We start from the raw sequence: 26,664 nt of genomic DNA, 5'->3' as shown, positions 1-26,664 counted from the left end.
AATTTTACAATATTATTTCAATAACAAATACATTTTAAAAAACTTGAAAATAAATTTAAGATATTAAATAAAACTTTAATTAATATAATTATTAATAACAGTATTAAAAATAATTATTAATAACAAAAAAATTAAGCTAAATAATAGAATTTAAATTTCATTTAATTTTAAAATTATTTTTTCTAATTTAACAATATTATTATTAGCAAAAAATTCAATCGAAAAAATTTTAAACTAATTATAAATATCATTAATTATTTAAATTTATAAATAACATTTTTTACTATTAATAATATGAATAATTTATAATTTTAGTGTATGAATCTTGTCATGATTATGATGATTTGTGTTTGAGTCATTATTGTCCACAAGATACAGAATGTTACATTTACCAGCCAGACTGTGAGGGATGTGCTCCCGTCGCCTCTTGTCGAGTTCAAATAAAATACGCACAATAAAAATAAATATAATAAAAAAAAACTATCACAATGCTGTTGCAAGTACATATATGTCCCCAAAAAAATTTTTTTTATTTTAAAAAAATAAAAATATCAAGTGGATTCGGTTAACATCAAGAAGAGTCGGTACGCGTTACCTCGGTTTCGTTATCTTGCCGCAAAACGAGGGTTGATCTTAAAAATTACGCGCTCAGTTAAGCATCAACCAGCAGACTTTTTTTTTTTCTACAAAAAAAAATAAAAAAACATGAAATATATATATATCTCTTTATGTAAAATCAACATGACGAGTTATTCATATGTTTTTTTTTTTTAAATTTATTTTAAACTGTCACTAATTTTGAATTCATAAATTATGCGTCAATATTTCAAATATTTTTCAAGCTTTAGTATAATATCTCTTGCTGATAAGGTTGTTTTATCATTGAGCAATAGTAATGTCCAACCAGACAATGGTTTTGGTAATGAATATAAATGGCAATCATTAACCCAAGGTTTCAAACAAGCTAAACATTTAAAAAAACCAATATTTCTTGTTGTTCATAAATTAACCTGTCCAGCTTGCATTGAACTCAAGGATAAATTTTCAAAATCAATAAAACTCATTGAGCTATCACGTTGGTTAGTCTACAAATCACATTTACATTTATAAAAAAATTAATAATAATTTTTTCAATTTTAGTTTTGTCATGATAAACATTGAAAATGATTCTGAATTAATAAAAAGTATAAATTACTCACCTGATGGAACATATGTACCAAGAGTACTATTTTTTACACCAGAAGGAAAATTAATTTTAAATGCTTATAATCGTCATCAAGATGCTGATGAAGAACACAAATATTTTTACAGTTCACCAAGTCAAATTATCAAAGTTATGCAGCAAGTTATTGACAATGATGGTCGAAATCCATTGCCAGAAATTTAATCATCAAAAACAATTATAATAATTATTAAAAATAATGATAAGCAACTTGTTAAAATTTGAAATGACAAAAAAGATAATTTACAATTAAAACAAGATAATGGATTTTAAATCTTGGCGAATCTTTTGGATGAATAATTTCGAAAGAAAATGAAACTATGGTGGTGGTCGTGGTGGTGGTAGTGGTATATCATCTTGAGGTGAGGGTGTATCATCATCATCTTCTTTATTTTTCTTTTTGCTTATTCTGTATATAGTTTCTTCTCTTTGGTATCCAACCCTTATTCAACTTGGTATATACATTTAAATCGTGTCTTTACTTATTCTCAAATTCTCAGTGCAATTCTCTTTGATCCCGCGCAAGAAATACACATACACATACCAAAAGTTGTATTATTTTCACTGGCGGTCCTTTCCACATTTTCAAACGGTTTTGTAGAATCGTGCAGGCGTAAAACTCGTTCAGGTTTCTCTGTCGTTTTGTCATGTATATATTGTAAAACTACTTGAAAATTTTACTTATATATATTCTCCCTTTTTTTTTCCTTGTTACTACATTTCTCTCTGTAACTATATTACACACTTGAAGAGATTTATTTTTTTATCTAATATTTTTTTTTTTTAACTTTTTAATGATTTTACAGATGAAATTTTATCAACTAAAATATTGTCTTTGTCAGGTAGAAATTTCTATGACAATAAATCGAAAAAAATTTTTATAGAAATACTTATTAGTCAACAGGAAAAATTAAAAAATTAAATATTCGAAATAAAAATGTTAATGAATGAGGTAAATTTAACAAAAGATTTTTAAATTTTTTCTACAAATATGAAAATTAAAAATAAACTGAAAATAAATACTTGTTGGTTTTACCACAACACAGTTTCAAGTAGTCCACCACCTAGCTTTAAATTTTTTTTTCAACTTGTGTTTGCATTGTTTATTAAATTAGTAAAATGCCAACTCGAAATGAGTCTTGCGTTTTTTCAAGTACCTAGTAATCTCGCTAATTACCAACGACCTTTTTTTTTTTTTTTCTTTTGATTCTCTTTTACAATTTTCTTAATATTATGAAATTTGTTTTTTTATTATTTTTAAAATAAAAAAATAGCAGTTATTTATATTAAACAAGTTTTTCACGCAGACCAATATGCTTCAAAGAAATAAGCATCGTCAACTGGGACTCATCAAAAGTATATACATATGTACATTAACAATATGTACATGAACATGTGAGAATATTTGTTCAACACTGTGTTTGTCTCGTAGTTAAACTCGACGCGTGTGGTTAATACGTGACTATATTTATTTGGCTTTTTTACATTTATTTTTTTAACTTATTGTCCTTTTACGAAGGTAAAACGATGTTAATGCTTGTGTACACATACTTGCAAGTACGGTAATTTTTTTAACATGTTTTATGTATCTTATTAAACAGACACTTATCACGAGTGAAATAAAAAAAAAAATTAAAATTTCCTTTTCAAAACAATAGCTTAATTATAATTAATTAAATTAATATTTTTAATTATATTGCATCTTTATTAATTAACAAAAAAAAGCTAATTAATTATTTTCCAATTTTTTTAAGAATTAAAATTGTTATACCCTTGTAATATTTTTTTTTTTAATTTTATGAATGCGATTTTTATCTTTTGAATTTATAAAATGAATTTTCTTTTGTTAATAGATTAATGATAAATTTAAAAATAATTATTTATTTGGTAGGGGAGATACATAGGTATCTATCTGTTGTTATATCACGTTCAACTTATTTTAAAATTTTCATCTTCAAGTTACACGCTGAAAACCACACCGCCACCACCAAAAGCTACTTGAAATAAATTGAAAATTTCTGGGATCGCCCAGCTGCCTTGGATATAACCCTCCAACCCTCCAATCCTCACCTTTTTTCCTCCCTCAATAACTCCGTTATACAATTTATTTTTTATTTTTTTAACAATATATTTTTTTTTTACAATAAATTGTATATTTTTCAGGCGTTAAAAGGCGTAAGTAAGAATAGAAATTTTTATTTTCAAAATTAACAAAAATTTACAAATCTATATTAAATTTTTTTATATAAATTTTAATATAAATTTGAAATTTAAATGGAAAATCTTTACAATGCTATATTTGTTTCATCAAAATGATGATTGAATTTAAATTTATAAATTTTCTTAATTATGTTTTATGCGGATATTTTAATTTTGTCATATGCAAATGAAGATTGAAGATGACCTGCTGGATTGATATATATTTTTAAAATCTGTTGTTATATTGTATACAAGGGGTTGATGTATTTGATTATGCAGCAGTTAGCCTGGTGAGGATGTACACTGTGACACAGCCGAGTTAATATTATTGAATGTATATTGAATCGACGACAAGTATCATGCGACTGACAGATAGAGCTAATTGAATCTTGACTCTATCTATCCTGTCGTATCGTTCTCGAGACTCGCTTGTCGTTTCACCATGAAATTCACTATCTTTATCGCACTTGTCGTATTTTTTATATATATATATTGATTTAATTTTTTTTTACATAAAAAAATCAATGTATAAAGTGTAAAAAATATATTTTTTTCTTGATAAAATTTACTCGTTTTTATATTTTTTCAAACTGAATTTTTAATTGAATTTATATCCCCAATTTTTACAATTTAATTATTTTGTTACTTTAAAAAGTTATTGATAAAAAAATATTTATTTAATAATTAAAAATTTCAAGACACTATTAAATTATTTTTTTGTTATAAAATTTCTGTAATTTTTCATTTGAAATACATGATATCAATTGATTGCATATATTTGATACGAATGATTTCTCGATAGCACAATCAAGATGGCATCGAGAATGGCATGTTCCAACGTCACCATCATCCCCCTTTTATCATCGACGTATTCGTTTTCTTCGATAGACTCAAACTACCAACAAGTATTTCAATATCCAGCCACCAATATATATATTTCTCCAAAGATTCAACTAAACGTCTTTCTCTCTTTCATTCATATTGAATTCTATCTCAATTTTTATTATTTTTTTTTTACTATTATATACCATAGCTCTTTTTTTTTTATTCAATAAAAATATATATACATGATATATCAATAAAATTAAATTACATTCAAATTGCGGTCATTTCTTTTTTTTAAAAACATGACCTTACTTGAGTTTAAAAGCTTTAAAGAAAAAATTTTAAAAGCAGGTATTTTATAGCCCTTTTTGATACTATAAAAAAATATAAGGGTGAGTTTTAAAATAAAATAATTGACCATTTAATCATGTAAACTAAATGAGAATTATTTTATTTATTTATTTTTATTTTTTTTTTCATTTTTAAATTCAAAGAACGTGCGTCAACTGATTATGATCATTTTACTCAACCTTTCCAATTAAACCCAGTCAAAGTATATATGAAAAAAAAAAAAAAAAAATATAAACATCAAGATCTTTAAGTTAATATAATTTAGAAAAAAAATTATATGTGCAGTACATATTTATTATAGTGAACGGTGGAAGACCAATTGACAAGATATGAAATAACTTGTTCATGCGTAAATCAAATTCTCCAAACACCTGGGTACACATTGCCCTTATTTTGTCCATGATGGGTTATTTAATTATTATTATTATTATATTTTATCTATTTTTAAATTTTCATTTTTTTTTTATTATTTATTTTATTGTGTTCTATTGTATTTATTATCTGTAGTCTATTCGATGCTCCAGAGATTCTAATTGTACGAATAACGAATATTAAATATATTATTTATTAAATTTATTACGCCAACTTCACTCATGCATTATTTTATATTAGGGGATTTTTTTAGATCTTTATGATATCATTATTTAACCCTTAATTTTTTTTTCTTTAGAAAATTTATATTTTTTCAATGATTAATTTTATTTGAAAATTCATTTTTTCGAAATTTGTGGCGGAGCTTTAGCGAGTGTTTAACATTTATAAAATTATTAAAAATTTATAAAATTATTTACAGAGTATTTAAATATAATGCTAAAACGATTGACGATATTTTTTTTTTAATTATTACAAGCATTTAATTGTTAATAATTTTATAAATTATTTTTTAGGGAATTTTTTTTAGCGGAGAAAAATATAAATTAGAAAATTTGATAGATAATCAATAATGAGACGAATTAAATGATTATAAATAATACTAAAAAAAGGGATTTTAAAAGGGAAGAAAATTTGTTAAAGTCGACAGCGTGGGAGTAACTTGTTTATTTTTAAAATAAAATATAACAATAGTTGTTGTCTGACATTAATTTGTATCCGTGCCTCGAGGTTTTTTTTTTTTTATTTAACCACGACAATATTATTCAATTGAGATTTAATGTATTTGATGTACCCACAATTGATCAAAATACAAGATATTGCCGGAGGATCATTTAAAAAATATATATACTCACCCCTTTTATTTTTAAAACCCATTCATATATAATCGAAATCGAAATTCAATATTACACATCATCAAAAACCCATCAATATGTCTTTTTTTTTTTTTTTTAATTCTTTTTGCTCATTTTATTTTATCCACTGCCAGTTGAGCCTGTATTACTTTTATTTGTTGTTTATTTTTCATATTATTATTTTGATCAATGAAAATAAAAATAAAAAAATTATTTCTATTCATAAACAATATTTAAAATTCTTTTAAGAAATTTGTCTTTTTATTTTGGTTTCAAGATGGAAGTTTCTAAAGATTATATTTTTTTTCGTTATTAAATTATAATATATTGCAATTTTAATAATAATAAATAATTTTTAATATTATTATTTAAATATTAAAATTATTTTTAAAGTTACAAATATCATTTTTCTAATTTATTTCTTAAATAAGAATCAAGCAATAGACATTAAAAAATTTAATATAATTATTAATTTTAATAATTTAATTTGATTAAAATTAAATTACCATATAAATCACACTAATTAAACTCAATTAATTTCGTCTTTATTTCAATTTTTAAAATACAATATTAAAGCATCAAACTCACTATTTACCTGTCGCACCGAAAAATTCAACAAAATTTCTAATTTCAACTCTCTTTAAAATTCCATCTAAATATTATTTCCTCCCCTTCAATACCTTCAATTTATAAATTCTAATTTCTCTTTTTATTGTCAATCAAAAAAAATAAATTTCCCAAAAACAAAAAATCATAATTAATTCTCAAATTTGTTTCACTATTAAATCCATAAAATAAATGATAAAAAAAAAAAATATATCAAAAAAATTTAGACGACAATTTAAATACTTTCTTTCCCCTTTTTTTCTATTGTTAAATTTAAAAATCATCATTGTTCCGATTGTATTGTCCGATCAGGAACTCTGTCTGTTTCCCTTGTCTCTGGAGCTCTTTGCTTCATGTCCTGTTGTACGACGATGAAGATATATATGTTGATAGTGAGTGCAATGTATTATTTACATAAAATATATAGAACATGTACTTGTATTATTATCATTATTATTATTGTTGATGTTGTTGTTGTTGTTGTTGTTTGTTTCGAGTGGCAAGGAGGGTTTAATCCAACGACGTTGTCGTCAACTATGTCCTGCCTAGGCATTTCTGTCATGGGTCATTTATCCTCTCTCTCTTGAATGTTTTGTTAGACTTGATGTCATTTCAACTTCATTAATACAATCGTCACTCGACTATCACTCGATCATATTCAAAAAAAAATAAATATAAAATCTATTTTAATTATTATATTCTTCTTCTTTTTAATTTTATATTATCGCCCCTTTTACTTTTTTTTTTAAACTGTTTTTTGTGTTTATTTATTTATTTATTTATATTTTATTTTTAGGTTTTTTTTATGAGAAAGTTTTGTTGTATACATGTTCAATTTGATGATGAAAATATTAGTTTCATTTATATTTTTTATCTTCATTGAAAAATGAAGCCAAGTTTATTGTTTTGTCTGATTTTTTTTTTTTATTGGAATATACATATTGTCTCGTTTTACACTGTAATTGAGGAACAATGTAATTCAGTTACGATATATATGGTAAATTTAAAAAGGCGGAGTATATAAATATCTATTGCGATTAATGTAATACGAGATTTATATTTATATTTTCTTGTGGTTTATATAAAACTAAATAATAAAAATAAAAAAATAAGAATAATAAATGTGAAAGACTGTAAGAGACGACTAAACACATTGAAATATTATAAAAAAAAAAAAGAATGAAACCATTTGTTCAAGGGAATTCGAGATTTTTTTGTCTCAAGATTTCACGTCGCAACCTTACTACCCTCTTCAGTTCCAAAGGTCTTTTGGAATTTTTATTCTCTCCTTTATTTTACATTTATTACTCTTGTCCATTCAGTATTTAGTTGTAAATAAATAATAAAGAAATAAATGAAAAAAAAGGATGCGAGGAAAGAAGAAAAAATTTATATCCAAAGAATAATTTTTGTGCATCGAAATTACATGTGAGATTTTGCGTGTTGAGATTGTTTGAATATAATTTTATTTGAAGAGCTTTTAGTGGAGCTTTTGGAGCTATGTATATAAGTATAGTTAAAAGAAGCAAAAATTGTATTAATAAGAAGAAGATGAAGGAACAAAAAAATGAAATAATATAAGAGAGGGTGGATGAGGTTGAAAAAAGGGTGGCCGATGGCAGTTATATATACCTTACAGGAAGAATGACAAAGCGAACAAAACACTGTCAGGGGCGTCGTTTTAACCTCGCAAACAGCTATCGCGAACTAAAACTTGGAACAAAAGTCCTTACTTTTGTTAAACGTCCGAAAGTTTTTCAAATTATGGCCCTGTTCGTGTGGAGGTTTTATATATTATATAAGAAATCATTTAAAGAAAGACAAATATATTTTAAACAGCAGCAAATACCATCTCTTTTATATAATATTTTATTATTTTTAACATATATTTTTATATACTGAGAAATGATTTAATGTCATTCTGTATAGTCTCAAGGTTTCAGAATTATAAATTCATATTTTAAAGCCAAACCCACTCGACCAACAAATTTATATATTCAAAATAATTTATTTACGAAAAACTTTCTTTTTAAATTCTCATTAGTATTGTTTTTTTTTTGTTTTAATATTTATTTCATAATTTAAAATACAAAATTAAATTTAAAAAAAAATTAAAATTGGCGATTTAATTAGTCGAAGAAAATATATAGAGTCTTCTTTTATTTAAAATAAATAATTTTCAATTTTAATTAGTATTTTTATATATTTATTTTGAAAAATAAAAAAGTACAAATTAAAGTTTGAAACTTTTGTTTTTAATGTGAAAAAAATTACGAGAAATAAGATACAGATTGTTTTTTTTTTTTTTTTATTTATTTTAATATTTATTTTTTAGGGGAGGTCTGAAACAAATGTGCAATAAAGAAAATATAATACCATAGAAAAAAAAAAAAAAAGGGTGATGAGATAGAAAAGCTATAAAATAGTTTGCGACGGGCGCGCGCGCGTTTTCCAGTTAGATTCAAAAGGGTAGCCAGATATAAGGTAGCATTGCATTTGACAGAATAGATATATTTACAAAGGACAATGGTTTTTCGATGGACTCATGGTCGTGCGTATGGATCACAAGAGATGAATCAAAAGAATTAAAAATAAATAATATAAAATCAAAATTCAAGCTCATTTTTGTATTTTTATTTTTTTTCTATAACAAATTATTCTATATTTAATTTATTTATTTATATTTTTTATCTTTAATTTATATTGAAAAATGTTTAATAATTTACAAGTAAATTTGTTGTGTGTATATTTAATTCCCCTTTGGTTTAAAAAAATTACAAAATAGGAAGGAAAATAAGTGGCACGTGTCAACTATTAGTCCGGCGGTTTAAAATCTCATCATGCGAATCGACATACCAATCAAAAAACAAGGATTAACCAGCCGAAACAAGAACTACCTCCTTCCTCCACCCTTTCTCAACCCATTTGTAAATTTTCCTTTGATATATTATCTCAGTTTAAATTTGCAACAGTTGAATTAACCCCTTGCTTTGTATCCAGGTAAAATTCAAAGAAAAAAAAAATATTTCAATTACTTTCCCCGTCAATTTTAAACAATTTAATTTACCATAATTTATATTTAATATTTTTTAATTTATTTATTGAATAATAACAAATAAAATACAAATAAAAATTATTAATGATTTTTAAATTTATTGCTAAATTAACGATTAAATTAAAAAAATTTTTTTTCAAGTAAAAAATTGATATTTAAATTCAGGTTTTTCATTCAGTTATTTATTAATAATAAAAAAAAAATTTAAATAACAAAATGAACATCTAAAAAAAAAAAAAAAGTAAATATATTTATGTTAAAAATAAAATATAGGGGCGTGTGATGATAATTTGCATGGAAATTTTTATCGAGAGCAATATCAAACAGATGCGTTAACGGGTAGATAATAGCTTTGGGGTATGCACTTGTACAAACCACATTTGTGAGAGATTTTCACAGCCGCGATACGTGTTATTTTTATTTTTTATATTTCACCTCATTCAGAGTCACCAGAAATAGTCAACACTCATATATCCAGCTGCATCAACCATCGCAAAATGCCAAAAAGCCAAAAAAAAAAAAATCAAAAAAAAAATCAAAATATATAATTTTTTTTCGTGTAAAATTCAAGTTTATTGTCTTGATATGTTAATTTTAATATTTTAAAATAACGCCCATCATAATACAACACACCAAGCCAAGACATTTCCCAAAAAAAATCAAAAAAAAAAATTTATTTACGGTTATTTGTTGTAAGTGATCTGGAAATTTTCTTAGATCATAATTTCATCTTGAAAAATAAATGAATAAAAAAAAAGTTAAATAATAAATTTCAATGATTGAATTCATATGGTCTATATAAAAATCAGTATTATAAAAATTTGTATTTAAGTATCCGTGATCCACTCGAACATCTAGCTTCTGCAATATCCCGTGGTTCAATTTTTTAACAAAAAAAAAAAAACAACAAAACTAACAAGAGGGCGTTTTAAAAATATAAAAAATTGGTAATAGACTGAACATTTGATGCTTTAACTCATAGGCACATATTATTACTGGTTTATTGAGATTGGTGAATTACGTGGAAAACATACTATAGAATCCCGTGGTGAACACCCCGTCGTCTTCAATGTTTTTTTTTTTTTAATTTTTTTCAAATAAAAACCACGCACATACTTAATGTTCTCTTTACCCTTTTAGTTTTATTTTTGATCCATTGCATATATCACTCATGGCCACCATCAAAAACAATTCACAACAATGGATCCTTGAACTTTTTATATTATTTATAATATACTTTTATCCTGTAATATGTATTACGAGTGGAAACACGGCGCGCGCGCGCGTCAACGTTTCGATAATGTTATTCGAAATATAAAAAAAGAAAAAAAAATTTTTTTATTATTTTTATCGTTCACCACATGAGGGTGGGATTGAAATAAATAATAATTAATAATTTAAATAAAAGTGCAACAATAAATTTATGTAAATTATTTTTTTTTAATTTTAAAATTTGAATTTTTTAAATATTTAATTGGGGAAATGTTGATGAGTGAATTTTGATGTTTTTGAAATTGACATCACGAAATTCATGACAAGTAGTCTCAATCATGTCAGTGTCAACTAATTAACATTAACTAAAAAATTTTACCAAATGGCTGGGATTATAAGTTGTTTTATTTTATTATTGTACATTATGATATCAAGTGATATATCAATATAATAAAATATATATAATTGACTTGTTGACTGTCAATTAATTCAATTTGTCAATTAAATTGTTGATTTCTTTTTTTTTTGTAATAAATAATTGGATGGATGGATTGTTATTTATTTATAGTTTTAAAAATATTAATTTAAAGATTGTTGGGTAATTTAAATTGTGGCTTTTGTGGCTATTTTTATCAATGCGGTATATTTCACCCCCGTAAAATCAACCCTCGGCTTATCTTCATCGTGTGTTGTCAATTGCAGGTCGACACCTTTGCTCTGTCGCGCGTGTAGCTAATCGCTTTAAAATTAAGTCGTGAAATATTTTTTTTTTTTTTTTTAATTTTTAAATTCACCCTATATTAAATGGTAGTTTTGTTATTTATTTTTATTTTTTTTTCTGCGTGTTATTTAAACTGTGTGAACATGGAGGAAAAAAAATTTTTAATAATTTTAAAAGTGTTATATTTGCTTGCGGAGTATTTAAAATTATTTCATGATATTTTTAGCTTTTAAAATTAAGTAAATATATTTTTTTGAATTTTATAAAAATTAGAAATATTATTTAATATTTAAAAAAAATGATTTTTTAATTTTTTTAATACATTTAAAATTTATAATTTAATAAATTTATATTTTTTCAATATTTTAAAATTATTTTTTTATTTTTTTTTAAATAAATAATTAATATAAACATGAATATTAAAAATTTAAAAAATAAAAATAAAAAACTACAGTGTATATATATTTACAATACAAAATTCATTAAAAATTAAAATTAAAAAATGAAAAAAAATAGTCAGAATGTAATAATAACCAAGCTCACGTATACAACGTGCAATGGGTATCAAATAAATTCATTGTCACGTATATAAATGAAAATTCCATTCTCGTATAGTCCTTTTGTGAAAGGGGAAAATCGTGTCTGTGAGTATTTACCATTCGCGATAAATAAAATATTAAAATTTATCAATACGAATAAAGCAATAAGTAATAATAAATTAAAACCTGTCAGTTGACTTCTTACCCAGGGGTTGAATATTTTATCTCTAATATCAAATAAAAGAGACAATTTTCAATAAACATATACTGTCCAGTTAAAATACAAATGAAATAAAACACAAAAGAAATGTGAAAATAAATAAAAGGATTCTCTTCTTACACACTTGTTTTACTTTTATCTTCAATAAAAAAAAAAATAGATAAAAGTATTTCATCTGACACTGTGTATGTGAAAAGGTATTCAATATATATTTTTTTATTATTATTTAACAATTCGTCTTGAATGATTCTGAATTACACGAGAGAAAGATCTTTGGTATGTTCATTGTCACCGCAAAACCATTTCTAAATTACAACCCATTTTCCACATTCAATAAATATTATTTTTTTTTATCCATACACATTCACATCGACCTATATTTCAAAAAAAATAAAAATTTAATTTTCAAGTAGATATTGTATTTTTATACCTTATACTTATATTTAAAAAAACATCTAAAAAAAAATAATTAAAATATTGTTAATAAATTAGCGAACAACTTGTTTAGAATCGAAAAAAAAAAAAAAATTTAAATAAAATAAAATTATTAATTAAAAATTTATAAAAATAATTTATTTATATTTTTTTTTAATTTAAATCTTTTGTTAATTTAAATAAATGAAATATATAATTTTTTTTTATTTTTTGATTCAGATTTTAGTGAGATTGTCTTGATTGCAAAACTTTGTTCTATATCTTGACTTTAGTGGAATTTCGACGAAACAATTCCCAACTGAATAATATTAGTATCAAACAATAGAGCTGCTAAATTGAAATACAGACTTGGTAGTTGTCTTCTCTCGTTTGAATATATATATACTGATTTAATATATACAAATTAAATTAAATACAAATATATAAATATACTATTGTAAATAAAACTTGATAATAAAATAAAATAAATAGTAGCTTGGTGTTTGTGACCAACACAACTCAATTTAATAAGTAGTAATATATTATTTGTTTTTTTTAAATCTACTTGTTGGCCCTTTGGCCCTTGGATTAGTGTATTAGTTGACGAAATTTTGAGGCTGTGACTTGTACATGTATATTTATTGTCAAGGGATATTAATTGCAATATGGAATGAGTTATTCGTACAAGCGAGAAATAGCATACAAATGAAATATTAATTAAATCCATAATAATATTATACCATTACCCTCTTTACACCAACTCTCTTGCACTGTTCTTATACACTGATTCTCAATTAATTTACATTTAGTTACTCAATATTTTATTTTTTATTTTTGTCAACTTTTATTTAATTTATTTTTTATAATTAACTATTTTTAATTAATCCTTAAATATTAGTTAAATAATTTTTTTATAATATAAATTTACAACAGAATTTAATAAATTATAAAAAAATAAATTACGATTTGAATTTTGTTAAAATGCATTAGTAAAAATATAAATTTATGATGAAATAAATTTTAAATTAAATTTAAATTATTATCATATGGTTTTTCATGTATAAAAATTTGAAAAAAAATTATTTTCATTGTGATTTATTTTTTTTATTAATTTATATTATTAAAATTAAATTTTTCATAATTTATTTTGTCAATAAATTTACATTTTAATAATTATTTATTGTAATTTTTTCAATTAAAAATAATATGAATTTAAATATTTAAAGAAAAGTTTCTTAAAAATAATATCAAAATATATTTAAAGAAAAAAAAAATACATATGATTACATAGAGAAGCAAAAAGAAAATAAAATAATAATTGTTAAATTTAAAAAAAAAAAATATATTTAATATAATATTTGAAACGGTAGATGGATGGTGGCTCTTTCGCTTTTAGCGTTTTTTTTTTTAACCGCGTACGGGTGTATCAATATTTGCCGAGTGTGTTCACTTTGCCCAAGACATATATATTCTCATTGTGGCATACCAATATATTCTTAAAATCTACCTACCTGTTATATCTTTGAGGTAAAAAAAAATCATGTATACATTGTTCAGATGAAAAATAAAATTTTTTTAAAAGACAAAATATATACTGAATAAAAAAATATTATTAAATATATATACTCGTCACACAGGTGGCGAGTATATAGTTTTTATATTATGCCTCTGTCTCATTTATTATAGAAAAAAAAATATATATTTAGAATAAAAAAAAAAAAAGATAAAAAGTGTTGCCGACTTTGTATAAATGAATGTCTATTTGTTGAGTATTTTTCAAGTACAGTAAATTCATCGGATACTTGAATCTCTTATTATGATTCTTAGAAATGTATTTTTTTTTTTTTTTTCATTTTTTTTCTTATGATAATATTTAAAAGTACAGTAAAACAATAATATATAACTTGGAGAATATTTGGATATCAATATGTTGTCGTATCAAAGGTCAAGAATCATAAGTACCATTTTAAAAAATTAAATTGAAATTGTATTTTTTTTTTTTTAAATGGCAATTTAAAAATCAATTTATAAAAAAATTCTTTCAAGGTTTTAAAAATGCCTACTAGTTATTAGTACAAATAATTATAAAAAAATAAATTTTTTTATTCTAAATATTAAATAATAATTAAAAAATATAAATTGATTTTTTTTCTTGTTTTTTAAATCCCCACGTTTATTAGAAAAAAAAATATACAATTCTTTTAATTTTCAAAAATTGATTAAAAATATATTTTTAAATTATTCCATATAGTTAACATAAATACAGTATCTAAAGAAAAAAAATAATAGTAAATTGCCTTATATCAATTAAATAGGGCTAAAAATTCCATCCGAATTTTCTATTTAGCTGCAAATTGCAGACAATATAACCCCCGCAGTGTAACCCTGGCTTCAAGCTCCCCATAAAATCAAGCAGCAGCATCAAACATAAAGCTCATACTAACAACCAAAGCTGGGAATTTTAAATTTCATTGAATCCGCATAAACCTTTCATCCAAAAAAAAAAAAAAAAACTCCAAAAATTTCTTGATATTCTAATAAACATTTTAAAACCTAATTTAAAAATAATTTTTAATATAAAAAAAACACATTCTTTTTTTTTGTCCATCATCCCTTTCTAATTGTCATTGTCCGGGGTGGAAGGGGAAGGGGTCAAGGGGGTGTCTATCACAATATATAAATTCAGTTTATAGTTTCTGTTGTGATATTGTTCGTTGGGCGCACTCCCACCCAGTATTTTGCAACCCTTCGTCAATACCCACACACACAAATAAATCGGGGATCGTTAATAACACCCAGCTATTGTTATAAAATATTTTGAAGATATAAACTTTATGCTGGATTATATGCTAGTATATCGATAGTCCAATTTCATTGTTTAATATTAAACCTAGACGAAACAAAACCACACAATTCAATTCATCATAATACCATACGCAATTGATATTTTATATTTATTACCTTATAAACATCTGCTTTTTTTAGAAAAAGATAAAAATTTCTTCTCGATTCAACATCTTGATTTAATTATTTATCTTTTCATTCAAATTTTTTTACTTTATTTTATTGAACACTTGACGTTTGTGGGCGTAGAAGCGAAGAAAAATTTTCATGAATAATATCAATTTCATTTTGTTGAGGTGGATGTATGTATTTTTTTTTTTTTTTGACCTGAAAATTTTTACCGGAAATTGAATACTTTGTTGAACGACTTAATTGAGGGGACTCTTGGACGACTGAATTACTCATGGCTCAATGGACAATTCATTCAGCTAACGTAGTTTATTTTGCTTTTTTCTTCGTGGCTGAGCATCATCCAAGATTAACCTATGGAAAAATACAAACTGAAAGAGACATCATGTGAAATTTTATACTAAATTATTGTCAAAAAAAATTATCAGATACTTTTTTTTTTTTTATTCGATGATTGATTTATTGAGGTTTTCCGGTCTATACAATTTGATCTTCGCACAATCACGTGCTAAAATTCAATTTTTTTTTTTTTTTCCATTTCTATACCTCTATATATATATAATTTGATTTTTTTTTTATATAAGAATTTTTATAATACGTTTTTCTCTTGATACCATCAAGTGGACACATGTATGATTTTATTTTAATTTTTTTTTTAAAAGCATATTGCAAGTGATATTTTTTTTTAAATAATTTTGATTATTATTTATTTTAAATTGTGAACGATTATTTACAATGTGTGTATACACTTTTTTTTTTTTTTTTTAAATTTTTATTTTTATTAACGATTCTACGCTAGACACGCTATAAGTCTTTATTAATTTAATTTTTAAATATAAATTTATCTACATACACATAAAATGATTTAAAACTGAAAAAATGAAAATTTTTATTTTTTATTATTTCAGTTCTTTTTTATTTAAAATTTTTATTAATTGTTAATATATATACTATAAAGTGTTAAAAAAAAAAAAGGTAAATAAAAATTGAATATATATATTTATTGCGAAAACTATGGATGATGATAGGACCAGTGTATTTGATGTAAAAATTCATTAGGTCACTCGGAATAACTTGTTTTATCACTAGCATCATCAGGACTTGTTTCTCTATATGCATCACCATTTGTATGTGAGCCTTGATTTGGTGGTCTAATAACTGTTGGTAAATATCCAGTTCCTGTATATGGTGCAGCTAAAAATCTGTGTCTTGTTGGTGGACTTGGTCCACAATAGCCAGAACGTGATACATATGCACCAGTTGATGATGCTGCTGCAGCCGCGGCTGCTGCTGCTGATGCAAGTGCTCCAGCAAGTGGTGAAAATGCTGATTTTGGTTGTAAATTATCTTCACAAACTAGTGCCTCCATTGCTGATACAACATCACCTACCAAAAAATTTCAAAATTAATTTTCAAATTGAAAAATGAAAATCAAATTTAATTACCTTTGCATCGATGAAGAAGTGCTTCAACATCAGCTCTACGTCTACCTGGAAATACTCTCAATAAAACATCAACAGGTGATCTCTGTTGTTGTTGTTGTTGTTGATGCTGTTGACTTTGTTGATTTTGTACTTGAATACCACAAGATTGTTGTACATTTTGCATGTGCATTTGCATTTGCATTTGTAAATCACGTGTATCAGCATTAATGTGTTGTTGTTGCTGTTGTTGTTGCTGTTGATGTTGATGATGATGATGATGATGTTGATAAAGTGCTGGCGAACAGTATAAAGCACCAGCTGGACCATATAATGGTGCATAAGGTGAAAAATGTGCAGCTGCAGCAGCAGCAGCAGCAACAGCTAATGAATTTGGTGGTGGACTTGGTCTTGATTGTACAAGATCTACAGGTTGTATATGTGTTTGTGGTGAATTTGTTGTTTTTCTTAAACTTAAATTTTCTGGTAATGGTGTATCAATACGTTGTGGTGTTAATGCTGGTGTTAATGGTGGTGTATTTGTTGGACTTGGTGTTGCTGGATCTGGACTTGCATCATCTGAATCATTAATACTATTTTCACGTTTTCTAACACCATTTATTGATTCAGTTTCTGTTGTCAAGCCATGATGACCACCTCCACTTGAACCACTAGCATGTGTACGACTTGCTGAATGTGATCTTGAACGTGAACGTGAACGTGATGATCTACCTTTTATTGATACATGTGTTGCTTCTGTTCCTGAATCTGAATCTCTGTCATCTTCATTTATTGAATCTTGAAGAGTTTGTCTTGTTCTTTTACCTTGAAAAAAAAAAATAATCAACATCAATATATAAAATATTATTTATTTGTAAAATTGTATAGATGATTTATCAATGGACCATGTTGAATTTTCAATACGAAGGTATTGATGGAGAATAAAATTTTTTTAAAAGGTTATTTCATAGGGTAAAAAGTATATCTTGCAAGGGATGATATTGGACAATGGACAGTTTTGATATCCGATGGGTATTTTTGATTCTTTTTTAAATATTATTTTTTATTTTATAGTATAAGTTGTTGAAAATCGTTGGTCCCTCGCTCGAATGAATCTTGCTAACGAGGCAAAGAGGAGGGCGAATACTCGTGCCACCGCACAAGTTATATATGTATATTATATATACTATCGTTAATAGTCCTTGAAAGTTAAACCACCACCACTTGAAACACGGCCATTATCCCAGTGAGTGCGTATAGTACACGTGCACTTGCGGGTAACTTTCGTGATTTTACAACATACATGTATATATTATTATTTATTATATATATACTCCTATTTATTATTTTACTTTTTATTTTTCTAAACACATTTTTTTTGTTGTTGTTGTTGTTGTATCAGCCCTTCAAGAGGTTTTACTTTTTTTACTTTTTTATACTCTGTATTACAAGAGTACTTTTGTACTTTTTTGTATTTAATTTTGTGTACAGGTTCAATCGACAGGTACAATTATATTTTTTTTATAAATACACTGGAATTTATGTTGTTGCTTTTCATCATGTTCTTTTGTATAAATCAATGTAATTTAAAAAAAATTTTTTATTGTATTTTTGGATTTAACAAAATTGGAAATTTATATTAATAAATATTTTTTTTTCTTTTGTATAAATAATTTTTCGAAAATTTAATTTAAAAAAAAAATATTAATGTAAATTAAAAATTTTTAATAAAAATTTATTTCATTATATATTGAGTGTCTATTTTCAGTTTCAAAAAAATTTCAGTTTAGCAATTATTTTCAACCACTCTTGCTAAAACTCAGTAGTAAAAAAAAAAAAAAAAATTATTTTTAAACCCCTAGTTAAATACTCAATTCAAACGTAGTAATAATTTTTTTTTATTTTCTCAAACCCACGCTTGAATATATTTTAACTAAAACCAACCCCTTCAAGTATATCAGACACTCAAAACAGCGGAATCCTGCAATGGTCACTTTTTAAATTGGCCATATTTAATTTAAATAAAAACCATCAGTTCATATAATTTTTTATTCAAATAAAATAATATTAATAATATAAAGAAATAAATAAAAAAAAAATACTTTGCAATATTTTAATGCAATATTTTTTTTATTATTTTTTCTATATAAATTTAATATTATATTTTTCTTTTCAGTGTTATATTGGTTTTTGTATAGAGTTTTTGTTGTTTGATATGAAATCATTTCCCACCCTATCTTCTTATATTAACTTTTTTATTTATATTTTTTTTTTATTCTCGTATCGAAATACACTCGAACAACACAATCATCAAATTTTCAAAGCATCGTATCATTTTTCTTTCTCAAAGACCAGCGTCAAGGGTGAAAGGGATGATACACCTTAAAAAAAAAAAAAATATTTACACACATATACATACTCTAGTTTAAAAAAAAAAATTAATATTAACATGATATATTGTATACAAAAGATTGAAATTATATTCCGTTTTTAGCCAAGAGAAATGCGAATTTTATTTATGATTTTTATTCAACTGTTTGATATATTAAAATGTAATTTAATTTAGATGATAATATAATTTAAGAAGAAAAAATATTTTATATATTTAATGAAATAAAAAAAATTATTAACACTTGCAAGGGGGATGATCCGAATGGCATGCCAAGAATTCAAGTATAACAGGGGTGTGTGACCTCGTCTCAATTTATAACCCTCATATAATACCTCATCGAAATAAGTACTTATTGCCAAGATTATAGACATTGCCATGCGACAATACGTCGGCGACACTTTATTAAAAATCTTCCACACAAGTGTCTATATTCAAAGAATATTATAATCTAGAAATTATACATTAATACTCGTTCTATTACATTTAAAATTAACTATTCGACAATTCCTTAAATTCTCTGTTGAACATTTCTCGACAATATCATAATATTAAATCATAATTATTCAACTAAACCATCATATTAAAATTAAAAAAATATAAACAAATTAAACATTATTAATTATAATTTTTAATTACATATTTTATTTATAATTAAAAAAAAAAAAAAAATAACCATCATAAATAAAATTTAAAAATCCATAGAAATATTTCGATTTTCGATAATTTTTCTACAAAAAATTGCCCAGGTCGTAATTTTATAAATATATAAAATCTAATAACACAATTGTCTGCATAATTAAATTGTCCTTGAAATAAATATAACTTGAAATTTTATTAACATGTTTATTAAGGTATAATTTGTATGTGAGTGTGTGTGTATCAGGATGAAAATAATATATTCAAGGGTCAAACTTGAATGAGAATAAGAGACAGTTAATATATATATAATACAAGGGATGTTTGATATATATAGATCAAAAAAGGGGTGTGTATATATAGATGTTGAAAACAAGCATGCATTCAACATATGTATGTGTGTGTGTGTGTGATAACAGGCGTCGCGAATACGTTGCGTCGCGTCGCGTATCTCGGTGATAGTCACGTTGGAGACAGACATGAACAATAGAATCAAGCTTGAACAATACAGAATAATTTAGAATGGCATAATATAGATAGGTTGCTTTTGGTCTATCTATGATGCATATTTGTATATGTGTGTAGATGTATGTGTGGTTTGCTTGCACATCATATTCAACGGTTGCATGTCTATGTATTTATATTATGTATAATGGAACTTTGAGAATAGAGCAATAGGACACACATATATATGTATATAAATTTAAATTTTATACCACCCTCTGGTGGTTTGTGGAACTTGGAAGGGATCCTGGCTAATGTTGAGGACACGAAACATATCCATAAATTTTAGATTAACTCTCTTCATTCATCAACATCAGCTGCTTTTGATATTTAACACAATGTTTATTTTTTATTTTTTCATTTCTCTTTTTTTTTATATTTATAAATAAATATTATTTATATTTTTAATTATTATTTAGATGACTATTTAAATGATAAATTTAATTGGAATTCGGGTTATTAATTTTAACTCTTGAATAATTAAATTTGAAAATTGCATTTTTTCTATTTGAGCTTTTATGATAATAATTTTTTTTTTTTTATTGTTTCAATATTCTTGTGGTTATAAAATAATAAAATTCAGCAAAGAGATAAAATTATCTTTTCAGTTTGAAAGCTCTTTTATATATATAATATAATTTTAATAATTTTTCGCGACTATATAGCTAAGGGTGATAAATTAACTAGTGAGGCGTCACAGTTTTCAAGCACAGTCATACCAACCCGCCCATTACCCTCTCTTGGCTTTCAGATATTATGGCACTTTGTTCATACTGAAATTATCATCAAGTCTTGTTGCAGACATACCTCATGAATTATCAAAATTCATTGTTTAATTTAACTATATTTTAATATCACAACACAATAACTAATAATTTATGTGTTTTATTTTTAAATTGTAAATATTTCAATTAAATTCAAATAAATTCAAATAAATTGCGACAAAAAAAATTATATAATAAAGAAATCATTTAAATTTTTAATATAATAAATTTAAAATAGTTAAATTTAATTAATTAATTAATTTTAATATTTTTATTTTGATTTTTAATATTTTTTTCTATATCGAAATTTATTTTTTCGAAATTTTTTTTTTTCGAAATTTTTTTTTTTTTCGTTATAATTTAAATTAACACGATTTTTTTTAGCAAATTTATTTTGTAATTGTAGCTTTACTTAAAATTAATATCTAAAATAAAAATAAAAATTTATTTATTTATAAAAATCTCATTATTACGAATCGAAAAAAAAAAAAAGCAATAATTGTATGAAAATGGAAAAAAAAAATTTAATAAACAATAGATTACTGAGGGCAAAATAAAAAGGTGAAAAAAAAAAAATAAGGAGTTTAATCAACTGTATATATACGAATAATGAAAAATGTTTTTTATTTTTTTATTAATTTAGTTTTTGTGTTGAATGGAAGCAAGCAACAGCGTGCGATCAGTCATTAAATCGTCGCCGATTTGTCTTTTGTTCTTCTCCACCCTCGACACGTATATATTGGTCTCCCAATATTTAATATTTAGTATTATTATTATTTTTTTATTTAGACTTCTTGGCTCGTTTTTTTTTTCCTTCGATTCGCTCAAACGAGAGGGGTGAAAAATAAAATTGAGAAGAAGAGAAAAAGAAACTGCATACCAGGGTAATCGGGTTAAGCTTTTCACCCCTTTTTTTTTTTTTTTTGCAAGTGAAGAAAAAAATAAAGAAATTTTTTTTTGATAAGGGGTGGGTGTATGTGTGAAAGCGATCGAGCAAAACGTTTTTAATTGTTTCACGCCAAGTTTTGCCTTTTGTTTTCTCTTATTCATTTTTTTTTATTTTAATTTTTATTTATTTTATAAAAAAAACATCGATATGCTCTCTTTTGCATCGAATTTGGATATTTTTTATTTCAACCCCTACGTTACATATTCATTTTCAACGATACAAATAAAAAATAAAAAAAAAATCCAAGCAATTATAAATGAAGCCTTTCGTAAATTTTTTAAACTTTTTTTTTATTTTTATTTCTACCTCAAAGGGTATATCTATTTTTATATAAAAAAAAAAAAAAAAATCATTTTTTTTTTTTCATTATTTATTGAGGTTTCATTCGAGACTACGTTTCTCTATTTTTTTTTTTTAATTTAAATTAAAAAATATTCTAAAAACTTTATTATCAAATTTAATTTTTTTTCTACAAACTTTAAATAATTATTCTTTAATTTTTTTTTTTCATTATCATTTAAATAGCGGTTGTTAGAAAAATTTGAAAAATAATTTCCTGGTGTCGCAAACAGAACCGGAAACAAGTTGATAAAAAAAAAAAAATAAAAAATAAAACTTTCTTGGCTATTCATGAAAACTTTTAGTCTCAATATTTTTTTATTTTTAAATTGTCCTAAAAAGAAAAAGGAAAAATAAATATATCTATACACAAGTAGCCTCCTGCAATTGAATTTTAAAATGATATTCACAGTGAGAAAACCTGAGAATAATATCCTCTTGTAATAACCAAAGAAAATGTTTTGTGTGTATGATGATGTCCCTGGTACAATTTATATACATATACAAGATGTATAAGATCCAAGGGGGAAAAGAGCAAAGTCCAAAGTTGCATGAACTCCAGAGTTTCAAGTGGATTCCTTTTCTCACACACAAATATACAACCACAACCCCACCAACACATTCTTACACACACAAATATTTTTTATTATGTTATTCACAAACTCGTATATCCATTTGTCTGTATATTATATGATATTTCCTCAATTTAAGTGTTCGCATATATAGATCTAGTCTAGTACATATATTTTCAAGAGAGAGAGTTTAGGTAGACACTTGGATCATCGTCCAACTTTTCTCAATGTCAGTTATACATATTCTATATACCTTTTATACCCTTGCACATTTTGATCTTTACTTGTTATCTTCTTCTTCATCTAGTTTTACTTCTAGCTAAATTCAAACCAAATATACTAACCAACCAACGAAGCATCACGACTTTTCTCTTTGCAAAGTTAAAAATCATTCAACCGAAAAATTCAATTATACTTTTTAAATTTAAGATTGACTTTTTTCTTTTCTTTCTATTGAAATAGGAAATATAACGAGATATTGTTTTTGTTTTTTAATTTAAAAAAATGTAACGCTATAATTATTTCAAGTAGAAATACAAGAAAATAGTCAGACAGTATATTAAATTGTCTGACACATCAACACCACTTGATTTCCATTTAAATATATCAATGGCATAATTAAAAATAAAAAAAATATATTAAACAATTATACTAGCCACGCGACAAAATAAATTCAATAACAATTGAAAAATATATAATAAACTCTTGAACGACACTCTAACTTAATATATAATAAAAATTTGATATCGTTTTGACGTAATAAAAAGAAATAAAGAAAAAAAAAATAAAATATAATTTCTTTTATATATTTTGATAAAGTCCCTTGTGGCTGGTAAATGCCATTGGCCACGCGTTCACCCTCGAAGTATGCTTAAGGTGTTATTTAAAAAATACTCTTATTGGCATCTTGTGTATATAAATTTTAGCCTGAGGCAAGTCACGTGCCAGTCATCAAGTACCATTAATCAAACAATAAATTATAAAAAAATTAATTGTATTTATTATAAATAATGACTTACCAGTCATTGGTCCAAGTGACATATTAATGTCATTTTTATCAGACGATGTGTAATCATCTTGTTCAACTCTCATTCGAAGGAGACCACCACAATCTGACTGTTGTTGATGTTGTTGATGATGCTGATGATGTAGCTGTGTTTGTATTTGTGCAGCAGCAGCAGCAATTGCTAAACCAGTTGGACTACCAACATGAGTTTGATGTGATGGAGGTGGTGGACTTCTTTCTGTTGTTATTGTTGTCGTTGTTGTTGTTGGTGGTGGTGGTGGAGGTGCTGTTGATGATGCTGCTGGTATTACTGGTCCATTTTGACATGTACCATTATTATACTGCAATTGTAATCCTAATTCACGAGCTTCACTTTCTTCTTGCGCTTGTTGCCTTCTCAATGCAACCTAAATTAAATCATTAAATTTTTTTTTTATTTATAAATTCATATTATCAATAATCCCTCCCTGATTTTTATTTTTGGATTTAATACAAGTGTCGTTTTTCTCGGGACAATAGAAATATAAAATTTAACACAAATTGTAAGATGAACTTTGATGTATACATTGAGGGTTACAATATCCTATAAAATTATATATTTTTTTTTTTTTTCAAGTATATGGGGATCTTGGTATATATGATTTTCATGTTTTTTTTTTTTTAGGCTCGTAATGTGACACGATAGGCCGGTTATATTACCTAGCTTTTTACCTGCCCACCCCTTGTTCATTCGACTGATGAATTTTTATAACACACGTGATACACTGTGTCCCCATAATTGAAATAAATATGAAAAAAAAAAAAAAATACTTGAATTACAAAAGTGTTATTCTTACGAGGGATGTATACATATTATTTTATTTTTTATTTTTTTCTCCTCTCACAGGGTAGAGGTGGAGCTCGACAATTTTTTTTTATTTTCACCTTTGATGTTTTTAATGTAGTTGTATGAATTATATACTTATAAAAATTAAATCAACATTTTATGTATACACTCGACATAGTAACGGAATTTACAACAACCCTTTTGAATTTTTAATTTTTTTTTTTACTTTTTTAATCAGGGGAATTAGTGTAATAGTATATAGGTATATTTAAAATATTGGCACGAACCTGAGCAGCCATGACACGTTGTCTTTCAGCAATTAATGTACATTTAGCACATACGCAATCACGCCAACGACAATAACGTTTGTGTCCTTTTAGCGCTGATACAACACCGTGATTTCTACATCTAGCACATTTTGGAGTTCTTTGATAACGTTCAGCACTTGCACGTAAAAAAAATGCTGCTGGTAATACATGATGTTGTTGTTGTTGCTGTTGTTGTTGCTGTTGTTGTTGTTGATGTTGCATCAACTGTCCAACATCAACACCTAAACCAACACCTCTTGGTAATGACATACTGGCAACACACTTTTTTTTTTTTTTTAAATTAATCTACTTGTTAAATTAATTTAAATATAATTTAATTTATTTTTTTTTATTTCACACTATCGTAGCATTTTAAATTATTTATTTATTTATAATTTAATTTTTAAAAAGAAGAAAAAAATTGTTATTATTTTGATATATATTGTATCAATTTGATCACTGGATGTTATCACGTTCATTGAGTTTATGTACACAATTGCTGAATTTACCGTCGGTTTAAAAAATCCAAAAAAAGTATATATATATTTAAAAAAAAATATATATCATCATCAAGTTAACAAAGTGGGGTTTATATGCGCAATGCTTACCCCGCGCAATGTCGCAATGTCTCATTCGTCCTGGCTTTCAACCAACCAACGTTCAAGACCAAATGAAAGTGTCTTCCCCCGATTCAAACTTCATACCAAGATAATCTTCATATAATACAATAAAAACAAAAAAAAAAATATAATTTAAACACTTGAAAAATACATTTTAATTACACAAACAAAAAAAAAAAACACAAATAAATAATTAAAAATAAAAATTATTAATATTATATCACAATATTTGAAAATAATTGTCAATCGGTTAAACAAGTATTTTTTAAAGATCACAAATCACTTGTAAAATGTCACAAATAAATGATATAAAAATTGATACAAATTACAAGACCAAGAGACGATCCATCGTGGATGAAACACCGAATTCAACAGAGGATATCAACAATTGCAGCATCAATAGAAGAATGAAAATATGAAAAGAAAGAAAAGAAAAAATATAGAAAAGGAAAATATAGAGGGGATGATTTTAGTACTGTTCTAATTCAAAAACAGATATATATGTATATAATGGAAAAATGGAGAGAGGGAATTATGGAGGTGGTTAATATTTGTGTGTATTTGTGAGGGTGGGATTGTGAATTTGTGAGGGGGTTATTGCGACAAGCAACCACACAGTGTATATTGTATTTTGAAATAAATATATAGGGGTGGTAACTGAGGCTGATACTAAGGTTAATTTATTTTCCCCTTCTTTAAATATATAACTATGTATAGAGTATAGTACTATGTACAATATTTAATGTATATATGATGTTAAATAA

General features: G+C 24.9%; 2 protein-coding genes across 2 annotated transcripts; one reads left to right on the top strand and one right to left on the bottom strand.

Moving 5' to 3' along the window:
* Positions 1-739: 739 nt before the first annotated feature.
* Positions 740-2,874, top strand: LOC122850198 (thioredoxin domain-containing protein 12-like). The gene is made up of 3 exons (XM_044149278.1): positions 740-1,079; positions 1,141-1,584; positions 2,029-2,874. The coding sequence occupies exons 1-2, from the start codon at positions 814-816 to the stop codon at positions 1,385-1,387; spliced, it is 513 nt and encodes a 170-aa protein (XP_044005213.1). The 5' UTR covers positions 740-813; the 3' UTR covers positions 1,388-1,584; positions 2,029-2,874.
* Positions 2,875-16,570: 13,696 nt separating this feature from the next.
* Positions 16,571-25,572, bottom strand: LOC122850108 (dual specificity protein kinase splA). Its single transcript, XM_044149131.1, has 4 exons — positions 25,260-25,572; positions 24,160-24,553; positions 17,009-17,809; positions 16,571-16,949 (listed from the first exon to the last, which is right to left on the bottom strand). The coding sequence occupies exons 1-4, from the start codon at positions 25,548-25,550 to the stop codon at positions 16,624-16,626; spliced, it is 1,812 nt and encodes a 603-aa protein (XP_044005066.1). The 5' UTR covers positions 25,551-25,572; the 3' UTR covers positions 16,571-16,623.
* Positions 25,573-26,664: the final 1,092 nt, after the last annotated feature.

The sequence above is a fragment of the Aphidius gifuensis genome, linkage group LG2 (assembly GCF_014905175.1).
Source record: "Aphidius gifuensis isolate YNYX2018 linkage group LG2, ASM1490517v1, whole genome shotgun sequence".
In the NCBI taxonomy this organism is placed as follows: domain Eukaryota; kingdom Metazoa; phylum Arthropoda; class Insecta; order Hymenoptera; family Braconidae; genus Aphidius; species Aphidius gifuensis.
The sequence above is the reverse complement of the archived record's forward strand: the minus strand, read 5'-3'. Positions and strand labels throughout refer to the sequence as shown.

Bases quoted from the DNA above. Each gene is read 5' to 3' on its own strand.
- LOC122850198 (XM_044149278.1), top strand. From the start codon at position 814: ATGCGTCAATATTTCAAATATTTTTCAAGCTTTAGTATAATATCTCTT. The intron at 1,080-1,140 runs GTTAGTCTACAA...TTTCAATTTTAG, and splicing joins CTCATTGAGCTATCACGTTG to TTTTGTCATGATAAACATTG.
- LOC122850108 (XM_044149131.1), bottom strand. From the start codon at position 25,550: ATGTCATTACCAAGAGGTGTTGGTTTAGGTGTTGATGTTGGACAGTTG. The intron at 24,554-25,259 runs GTTCGTGCCAAT...GATTTAATTTAG, and splicing joins AACGTGTCATGGCTGCTCAG to GTTGCATTGAGAAGGCAACA. The intron at 16,950-17,008 runs GTAATTAAATTT...ATTTTTTGGTAG, and splicing joins ACTTCTTCATCGATGCAAAG to GTGATGTTGTATCAGCAATG.